General features: G+C 34.9%; 1 protein-coding gene across 1 annotated transcript; it reads right to left on the reverse strand.

Annotated features, from left to right (window-relative positions):
• Positions 1–4,665: 4,665 nt before the first annotated feature.
• LOC105790992 (very-long-chain aldehyde decarbonylase CER3) lies at positions 4,666–10,280 on the reverse strand. Its single transcript, XM_012618818.2, has 11 exons — positions 9,817–10,280; positions 9,479–9,699; positions 9,149–9,381; positions 8,837–9,056; positions 7,746–7,873; positions 7,293–7,549; positions 7,097–7,204; positions 6,159–6,365; positions 5,515–5,625; positions 5,196–5,369; positions 4,666–5,075 (listed from the first exon to the last, which is right to left on the reverse strand). The coding sequence occupies exons 1-11, from the start codon at positions 9,865–9,867 to the stop codon at positions 4,911–4,913; spliced, it is 1,875 nt and encodes a 624-aa protein (XP_012474272.1). The 5' UTR covers positions 9,868–10,280; the 3' UTR covers positions 4,666–4,910.
• Between the last annotated feature and the right edge of the window lie 859 nt (positions 10,281–11,139).

An 11,139-nucleotide genomic window follows, 5' to 3' on the forward strand; every position in this document is an offset into this window, starting at 1 on the left:
CCCAGTCACCTTTTTAAACTTCTTTAGAATGTCAATCAACTTTTCCTCTTGACTCTTGGTTAACTCAGTTGCAATTATGCCAGACAAAGTAGAATAGTTACCTAAATAAACATATTCTAAATGAGACGGGAGTACCTTTAACTCCATTTTAAGTGGCTCTCCAATCAACGCCTTCAGTTGAATATGCTCACGAGATGCCAACTCCAAAGATTTGAATCAGGATTGTCGAATGAATCCCTTCAAATTGGCTTCTAACTAAGCCAAATATTCCTCCCCTTCTACATCACTTGGTGGATCAGACAATAAGATGCACTCCAATGAACCTTCTATAGAATTGAGTTCCCATTTTGTAACCAAGGATTCTATCTTGGACATCGTGTAACACTCTTTAACTCCATAAAGAATTCTCATAGTTTGAATACGTTAAAAGTTACCTAATTTTCTTAAACTCGCATAGTGAGTTCGCCCTTCTACACATTGATTAATGTCTTGTTGGTTGTTAATAAAGGCCTTCCCAAGATGATTGGTACTTTCTTATCTGCTTCAAAATCCAAAATGGTAAAGTCAGCAGAAAATATGAATTTATCAACACGTACCAATACATATTCAATTTTTCCTTTCGGATGTGCTAAGGATTTGTTTACTAGTTGAAGCGTAACTGTCGTTAGCCTAACTTCACCAATTTTTTTAAATACGAACATGAGCATCAAGTTGATGCTTACTCTCAAATCTCAAAAAGCCATACCACAATAAGAATCTCCAATATTATAAGGTATGTAAAGTTCCTTAGATCTTTCATGTTTTGGGGAAGTTTCTTTTTCAAAAATGCATTATACTCCTTTAACAATACCACCGTCTCAAACTCCCCCAATCTTTTCTTTTTAGACAGGATATCCTTCATGAAGTTGACATAGTTTGACATTTGCTCCAAAGCTTCCACCAATAGGATATTGATATGAAGCTGCTTAAGTACATCCAAGAGCTTTTTGAACTGAACATATTGCTTATGTTGCTAGAGTCTTTGAGGATAATGAGGTGGTGGAATCTTAACTTTAATTGGACAACTTTTCTGCTGCAAATTTTCTGCAAGTGTTAGATTATTAGAACTAGCTTGTTGTAGGTTTACCTCATCAAGGATCGTAGATTCTGACTTCTATAAAATAGGAGTTTCAACACTCTAATGAACTTCTTCTTTGCTCTGGGCTACAGTAGACTCATCTTCAACCTCAATAACTCTGGGCTCCAACATCCTTCGACTACTCAATGTGATAGCTTTACAATGCTCCTTACCTATACTTCTTGGATTTTCAGTGTTTCTTGGCAAAACGGGCCTATTTCGAAGTTCGTTGGCTAGCTGACCCACTTTGTTCTCCAAATTCCTCAAAGTTGCATCATTCTTTTTGAATGGTCATATGTATTGAGTTTTGTTTTGAACTGTGAATGGTCACCTAATAATTTTAGATAATAATGATGTTATATGAACTATTTGAAATAGGTTCGAAGCTTAAATGGATGGAATGATGCTATTGGTATTTTTGTTTAGGCATTGTAAATTGGTATCATCTGAGCATTTTAGAAACAGTTAGTCATGTTGCAACGTCGAACTCTTAATGTTGTGACGAGGAGAAATTAGTGAGTTATGTTGAAACCTAGGACTCCCGAAGTCGCAACGTCAACTCGATAGTTTTAAATTTTTATATTTTAGTCTTTATTTGACCTCAAGTTACCAAATGAGCATTCGTAAGCTCATATAAAACTTGAATATGATTGTAAAACATATTATAAATATGTAATATACTTAATAGCATGTGTAAATGGTTGAAATTGAATTGTAATTGGTCGTATTTAATCCAACAAAAAATGTGGCATCTCATAGCTCAAACCCAGCGATTAGGTCGGGTATGGGGTGTTACAATTCAATTTGTCAAGTATTATTTCTTAAAGGGTTGATTAGAGCAGTTAATTGAATTTTTGGGCTTATATCTTAAAGGATTCAGTTTGATATCTATCTTCTATCCATATCCATTAGTTTATTTGATTCATCTTCCACCTTTTATTTTTTTAATTTATTTATCTTTGTTTTGAATCTTTATTTTTTTATGCTTGAATTTCATCTTTTATTTGTTTTTGTTTTCTATCATGAAATCATTGAATGATGTGACAGTGTACACAGTCGTCAACAAGTAATAAAGTAGTAAGTAGAGAGTATCGTATCCACAAGGACTGTATATGAAAGGCAAATATAGTGAAATTTATCACATGGCAAGTTGGTGATAGAAATAAGGAAATGTGAATTGAGTTAACTATTAACCTAAGTTAAATTACTAAGTATGCTAAAACAAATGAAAGTGCAACACGAAATAATAAGCAACAAATCACAAGATTAAATTACTATAACATGAAGGAACAAGAGTAATTGTTTACCTTAACTTAAAATTATTAAAAGCAATATCAATGATGTTACAGTAGAACTATGGCAATTTGGCTATTTACTAACCTAGAACTTATAAGTGAGGTCATAATTTTTTTAACTTTTAAGTTTCTTTAGCATACTTCTATGTTTAATCAACTTCAAAGTTCCATTAGTAGACACCATATAAGGGTTATGCAAGGTAACAATATTGCTAAATATAATTACAAACTAAATCATTAAGCGATCAAACATGCACCATTCAAATATTGTGTCTACTAATTACCATCTTGTTTTGATTAAATAGCTAGTTCATATGCTTCCCTACATTAATTATGCATGAGCAAGCATGTTGATGATTTTATTTGAATGAATAAACAACCAAAGCACATAGAAACATCAACAGAGTATTATTAACATAAGCTAAGGGATTGCAATCAATCTAACATTAACATAATTAAGTTATTATCATTAAATAGAAGCAAAAGAGTACATAACAATCATGTATATCAACTTTGAACAAAATAAAATATCAAAGGGAAAGAAACTAGAAGCCGATTCCGATGATTTTTCATGGCACTGCTCGTGTTTCTTTTCCTCCCTACTTCTCCTTTGTTCCTATGCACATCTATTTTCAAAGCGTCAAATTTTGGTTGCTCTAAAAAAACCTCTGAATTGCTCTTTCAAACTCCTGTGTTGCTCTCTCAAATGTGGTGTGAGTGAATGAATGATTGATGAGTGAAGAACCCCAAGTTCTTACCCCTATTTATACTTGTTTAAGCCTCCTATTTTTAGCATGTCGTCCCTTGAATTGCTCCATGTAGGTGCCCGATCTTTGATTTGTTGAGAAGTATTGGATGGCATGCTTGTTTCAAAAGGAGGAAGTTGTTTGAATTGTGGAGAGAGGTGGACAGTTGCTTGATTTGTGGAGGACGGAGATCCTTGATTGATTCCATGCTGATTTGGTGGTTGAATTACGTGAATACCAAGTCCCATGGACAGTTTTGGCAACTCAAGTGGATGATTGGGGCCCTTCCTCCCTTAGTGGCTATCCAGATTTGTTAACCCACTTTAGAGTTGGGTCAAGAGGAGTTCTGAGGTCCAATAAGCATCTTTTGGGCATCCAAAGATGGCACCACATTAGCCCAATCCCGTAGGGCTTTTGCTGTAGCATTGAGCATCCATAAGCAAGTTTCAAGTCCATTTTCCCTTCCAGTGCACCAACTATCTTTAAAACTACAAAAATCATGTGTTTAGCATATAAATTGATCAAGATAAAAAATCTACCTTAACATTAACTAACAGGACATAATTATACTAAAGTTATCATTTTCTTTGTTTCTAAATCTGTTTGGTTCTTCTTTCAGATCAAATCCGAATCTCTTTTTGAGTCGAACAACTTGAATATGATCTTGATTTGTTGTCCTTATCATTACTACTCTAATAATTACACTTTCATTCAATTACTTTATATTGTCCAAATAAACCCCTATTTAATGCCAACATACTAATTAATGAGACTAATTCACTACCATATCCAGTCTTGGAAACGTTTCGGTTAACTTTTCTGAATGACTCGATTTAAAAAATCTAACCTAAAATTGAATTTTATGACATCGATAAAAATGGATTGAAATTGGTTTGGTAGTATGCTGATACACAGCATCAAGTCCAATTCTTTTATTCAATATAGTAATATGTGGTTTTTTGCACAGTTAACTGCCATCTAACCTGGTAGGTTTACTTTTCAAAAAAAAAAAAAAAAGAGTCCTTTTCTTTTAAATAATCTAAAGGGTGACTTAGATTTCTAAATAATTTTTTCATTAGGTATATGTATATATATTAAAAAAATCATTATATAATTTTCTAAGGTGCAAGAGTTGCGAAGGGGCTAGGAACCAGATAAAAGTTGTTTAAAAGGTTACAGTACTTAAGTTGAAAATGAAACCGAACATCCTTGAACTAAGGAATGCAGACATAAAACCATCTAATAGAAAACATTCTATCAGTTTATATCCAGTCATATTTCATTAAGCATACTTACTTGGACTGATATTAATGTTTTAGGAAAAATGCCACTTGTAAAACAACATCCGTGGATGGTTATGCTAGAAATTCCATAGCACGCGAAATAACGAACAAACAAACAAGAGGTAGCGGTAAGCTCCACAATTTGACGGTATCGTTTAATCAACAGTTAATACCGCTTGACAAACGATGCAATTCCAGTTTTTATCTAAAATTTTACTCCCCAATGCCTAAGAAAGAAAGACGGTAGTTCAATTTCTAATGATTTTCAAATCAAAATATACATAGCAGTGTTACCAAACCCAAAGGGTAATACAATCAGTATTCGCTTCGTAGCAATATATAGTATCTTGGTAATCGTAAAAAAATGGCATTAACATTAATATTTAAAATTCGAAATTCATTTTCTCTGCTTTGTTTTGTTTGCTTCTTGTTTGTTTCATGACAATTTATGATAAGGAACATTGCTGGTTTACATGCTTGACACTGGCCTTAAACCATGCTTGAGAGCAGCTTTCCAGACAATATCGATTCTATCGACATCAATTGCCCCAACTTCGTGATGGGTCCAGCCTTCTAGCTGATGAACCACGCCCCCTGCATGGCATGCGTGCACTACTCCTCTTTCCATGGTGTACTGCCCAACATCCACCAATACTTATAATTAGAAAACGAACTTGTGAGAAAGCATGCATGTGATTATAATATTAATGATGGTAATAAGAAAAAATGGATGATTAAAGAAAAGATTGGTTACCTCACAACTTCCAAGGCCTTCAACATCATCAGGCAATCTCATGGCAGCCAGATCACCGTAAGTGCAGTCTCTTCTGAAGGCCAAGATAGGTGGCACCACAAATTGATGAAAGTGTGTCCCCGATGGAGCCCAACTTTGCTGCCTTGGTGTTATCCACTTGCCCACGATCCATGTCTATTTCATAACAACAACATTTCATTCATGTTTTATATATTCTTTAAGTTTCTGCTCCAAGTCAGTTTATGTTATTGAGCTGCAATTTAGGTGTTTCAATGAGCTAAAAAAACAAGCCGATGAGACTGCGATTTGCATCTCGTACCTTACAATTTTGAGCAGCCTGGTACTTGGTGACCTGGACGAGGTAATTCTGGCAATCCGCAGGGGCTTCCCTTTGTATTTTTTGAAACCTCTCGGTTGATAAAGTCAACATCTGGTACATTATGTCCAAACCCATAAGCAATCGATTTCAATTGGCACTAAACCCCCAGCCTCACCGAAATAAAGGACACTATTATTAGGTCCAACCATATACTCCTATGGTCCGCATGCATGTGTCGGATTAAAAATAATGCTACTAATATATAATATACAATTCGTAAAATAAATTTCTCCCGATATTTGCTTTATTATCTATTAAATAAAATGAATTTCTTCTTTGTTTCCGAACTCTACTTCAATACACTAGCTTGCAAAAATGGAACTATGGTAATGGTACAACCATCAATTTTATTTAACCAATCTATAGATGGCAACTAAAAGGAGACCCTAGGCAGCAAATAGTTAATTGCGTGCGTTCCCTACAAAATTAAATTGCAAAGATACGGTGAACCACGTGCAGAAGCGCAATCAGTTTGGACAAACCAAGGGTGTCCCCCCTTGGGCATTGCTTTGCCACTGATCACGTGCTATATGCTAATCAAAACAGTGAATAAATAAATGAAAAGATTTGAAGTATAGACTTACAAGGACGCGTACTCTCCTTCGACAAAGGTAAAGGGCAATAGCTCTGCCGAGCTTGGAAGTAGCTCCTGTTAAAAACACTTCTTCCACGTCCTTGGGAATTTCGTTTAGAATAACAGCAGCCGTCAAGGTGTTACCATGGACAACTCTGACTTTTAGGTCCGGATGCTTTTCAACAAACAGTGTTCCTCCTCCATTCAGAGCCTCGTTCTGCAAGCATTGCCAAATTAAACCCCTTTTTTGAATTGATTATTATTAGCAACACTGCTGGGATAGTTAAACCTAATAATGGTTATCCATTTACTTCACGGAACATTTAGCCCTGCTGTGGAAATGGTAATATGGTATGGACAGATACCACTGACTTGTTTTAACTTTTAGCCATAGCATATGGGAGACATTTTAAACCCTTCTTTCCCCAAATTTATATGGAGAGAGAGAGAGAGAGAGAGAAAGGCATGGCTGAGAAGTTTGTATGGTTAAAATGGGTCCTGTTAGGAATAGAGGATACTGAGTTCTGATTGGAGTACAGGTTCATGAAAAGGATGTTTTTCCGTTAAAAGAAAGGAGTAAAAGACTGAGCAAATACGGAGGTGGGTTCATGATTGCAGGAAGCAGAGAACTTGTGGTGTAGCATTTCTGAAATATATACACATAAGTTTTCGATCTATGAACTTGGATATTTCCAGCCCAACTGAGACGTAAATGATAGTGAGATGCTTTTGACAGAAGCTAAACTGCCAGAAATGGTGCTAAGAAATTAAACTGTGAAGTGAAAGGTCCACAATGGTTTTAAATGAAGGAGATGAGGTTGATTCATGTCTCATATTTATTCCTCCCAGCTACCATCATCAGATAACTCAAGGGCCAATTAAAGAACTTAAAAAAAAGAAGAAGTGGAAGACAAGTTTAACAATAAAATAAATAAACTAAATACCGACCTTATTTAATGCAGCAAGGCTGATGACCTTCACCCCTATCCTATCAGCCCTTAGAATGGCCTCCTCTATGCGCTTATTGATGCCCTCCATTGCAAATGGTAAGAAATACTGCAAAAGATCGTGATGCTCTAGATGATTAATCGGCTTGCAATAATGATTGTGGCCAAACTTGTTTAATTTAAAATCAAAAGCGGACCTGAAAGCCGAATCTAGGAACAACCCATGTCTGGTGCAAATGGCCTCTAAGATTGTAGAAACTGATGAGGAAGGTCTTAGACCAAGCCCACATTATTAACATAACCAAAAACGCCACAGGCAACAAAGGCAGAAGAAAGATCCTGGTGGAGAATGGTACGGATGCGAATGATCTGAAAACGAATGGGGCATGCATCGATGAGGTTAAGTCCACCCCATGTGCTAGGAACACAAAATCTGGCACCCTCCCATTCTTTGCTGCATTCACAAAAAGTCAAAGTTAATTTCATACTAGACTCTGTACCATACAAGTTAGGTCATGCAATAACCGTGCAGATAAAGAGTCGTTTTTCAGTGTCATGTACTTGGATCATTATAGGTTCTAGTCCAACGGTTCAGAAGAAGAATTTCTAATATATTGGATGGTAAACCCCAGAAAAACAAGTGCAACTACCTGAATCTGAACTAATTTTCTTGTGTAGATGCCACGAGTTGCGGTTAAGCGTATTCCCCATAGCGTCAAACAGCGGCATGAAGAGACAGAAGTTGGTCCCCATCTCTGTGTGGTGCAGGCTATGGTACCTGACAATTTTTTAAAATCTATCAACAAAATTAGCCAACAATCAATTCATGCATTTCGTTTCGTTAAAGAAAAAATGCATTGCAAGTTGCATGTTTTGCAGTTAAACTCTCGATTATTATGCTAGCTACCTCGTCAATAAGAAATTTCCCTGTTTTATCTAACACAAAATTAATGTGCACGTACCTCATTAGCTGCTATTTTGGAGCAAACGTTTTAGATAAAGTAATAACTACACCTTATTCAATATGAACTAACTTGTTATAGTATCTCTAACATCTAACTAACTCCATTGCCTTGTTTCTCAAAACTAAACTAACTTCCTGGAGGAAATCTCCGAATGAGCATTTCTTCTCAAGTAATTGGAGCTTGCAAGTTTCTCGACAATTTAATGAAATAACATCATATCTATCTGTCTGCCATAATTCCTGTTTCGTGGAAGGGGTTCTAATGAGTGATAAATATGGCACTAAAATTAATACCTATTTTCCAAGTCTGGAAATAGATTTCGGTACCGTCTAAAAGCGAAGAAGCTATAAAGGAAAGAAACTGTTGAAGGTGTTATTCTGTAGATGTGTTTGGCTAATTACATTGCTCACTCATTAATTCATTGGTTGAGGGTTGATAGTATTAATTGTGATTATACAACTACCTAATTTTAATTTAAAAAAGTATTCCACAATATTAGTACTAATGAAGTTAATAAGAAAACCTATTAAGCAATTTTATATGATTATTTTATCATTTTATATTTGTTGTGTTATTTTTTCTTTAAACTTATCATATACTTATTAACATGTCATTAACCAAAATAATATATAATTATATTTTAAAAATAAAGTATAGGTGGATAACGCGTATATAAATTACAAACAATTATTAACCGGTTTTTATTTTCAAATCTCGGGAAAGAAAATTTTGATACATATTAATTGCATGAGCATGAGAGAAGGGGTATTGCTTACGTAGGGGTATAGAGGAAATATTTGAGGAAAGGTAGCTTGTTGAAAACTTCATGGGGAACAACCTCAACATTGGAATGCCCCAAGCATCTGAGAAAATCAAAGGCCGAAACATAACCATAAACCATGCTTGTTGATCCATACCCCATCGTAATAGAACCCGCCATCGGAATTCCAATCACTACACATAATATAAGGTGCTCTAGAAAAGTTGCATGCCCAGCTGCAGCAGAAAGAAATTTATCATAAGCAGAAGTTAATCTGGATTGAAACGAAGAATAAGGAGAATGGGGTCTGGGTCAGTGATTTTTTTACCTGTATAGGGATGGGTTACAGAAGATGAATGGTGAAGTGAATGATAATGGGTGAAAAGGTAGCCTTCATGGAAATACCTATGCGCCCAGTAATATAAGGGCTCCGAAACGGTGACATGTAGAAACAGTAAAGTAATAAATCCTTTTGGGTTCCAGAGTGGAAGATCATCCAAGGATGGAAAGATCAAGCAGGCCATGTAAGCCAACAGTGCGTGAAGGATTAGGAAATTATCCCTGAAAGATCACATCAATAACAAGTGTTCATGAAATCATATAATTTCGGAGGAACAAGAACAGATAAGTCATAAATATATATTATATATTATATTACCAGTCCCATTCTCTGTCAATCTGCTTGAAATCAACTCCTTCCTGCTTAATCCGGCGATTTCGAGTTAGGAAAAGCGTGGTACTGTAAGAGTTCCATAGCTGATGAATTAATCCTCTCAAAGCACAAATAACGAGTATATGAAGACACCACAGATCCTTAATGGAATCCTCATAGATCCATGAATACAATACTTTTGCAGCTAAAGGACCGTATAGCAGATACTACGAGGAGAAAAAACAAACAAGTGGATTCAGTACATTACATCTGGAAACAAAATTAAAAACTAATATGAATCGATCAAAGTTAAACAAATACAACGAGGTTACACTTCTTCGCACCTTGAAAACTCCCAAGTTCTCCCAGGGCCAAGCTGACAGAGGTGCAACCATCTTTTCTTTCCCTAACACAGCTACTCTGCTTTCTCTGTCCTTGGGAATTTTTTAGAAACAAACTGTATTCTTTTGCTGTTCCGAAGTTTTGCCTCTCAGCTAAAACAAATGCTAGCAATATGGAGGGAAATAGCAGACAAACAAATGCTGAGTTCTGTTTTAAGCTTTTCTATTGGGGACTGAAAAACAGCTGAAGAGTAAAGACCTCTTGCAAATGAGGTGCTTGGAATGCCGCCCTACTTATAGCCCGAAGAGAAAAGACCCCCCAAAAAAGGGTTTGCTGATAAAACAAAAAATACAGTTAAGTCTCTTAATCAAGTTGAAATCTCGGACGAAGTTTTTGACTGGCAGTTGCCACCAAGGATAGGGGCGGTCGTCAATCATGATCCTCTAAGTCCAACACCTTAACGTGTTCTCATTCTGGTTCGATCTGGGCACAGCTGTAATGCTTTCAGGAATTAATGGCTGGTATGGTTGGGAGTAGGGGGTAGATAGAGGGCGCGTCTGCTAATGTCCAACTTGTAACTTTCCGTTGATCTTCAATTTTTTTAGGGTAAATGCTCAAATTAGGACCCCAAGTTTTTAGAGTAGCTCATATAAAAGTCAAAATTTTTATAAAAAAACTCATATAAAGACTTAGCGTCAGTTCTTCATTGCTTAAAAAAAACACTTCTGACTCCAAAAGCACTTTTGAAAGAAAAACTGTGAAGAACAAGCTGCTTTTGGCAGAAATTTTTAGCTTTTCAGAAGTACTTTTGAAAAGGAGCTGAAAAGGAGAAGCTAAAAATTTTAGTTTTTCTTCTCTCAAAAGCACTTTTGGTGCTTAATTACTTTTTCACCCCCTAATAACATAGTAATTTCTTTTTTTTTCTTAGTACTTAATTACAATTGTGTTAAAATCATTAATTAAAAATAAAAATAAAAATATTTTTTTAAAATACTAATTACAAATATTTAATGGTTATATTTAAATATTTAAAATATAGTTTATATATTCTAATTAAATTTTATAAATAATTAATATTTATTGCTTAAAAATATTTACAATTTATATTTCATAATATAAAATATTAACAAGTTATAATAATTTTTATATTATTACTAAAATATAATAATATTAACTAATTTAAATATTATTTAAATGCATATTTGTTATTTGATAATAACATGTTTAAAATGAACATTTTATTTCTCAAAATCACTTTTTGACAGTAATGCTAAACACTCAAATTTTAAACTAAACTTTTCAAAAGTACTTCTCAAAAACACTTT

The sequence above is a fragment of the Gossypium raimondii genome, chromosome 8 (assembly GCF_025698545.1).
Source record: "Gossypium raimondii isolate GPD5lz chromosome 8, ASM2569854v1, whole genome shotgun sequence".
NCBI classification, from domain to species: domain Eukaryota; kingdom Viridiplantae; phylum Streptophyta; class Magnoliopsida; order Malvales; family Malvaceae; genus Gossypium; species Gossypium raimondii.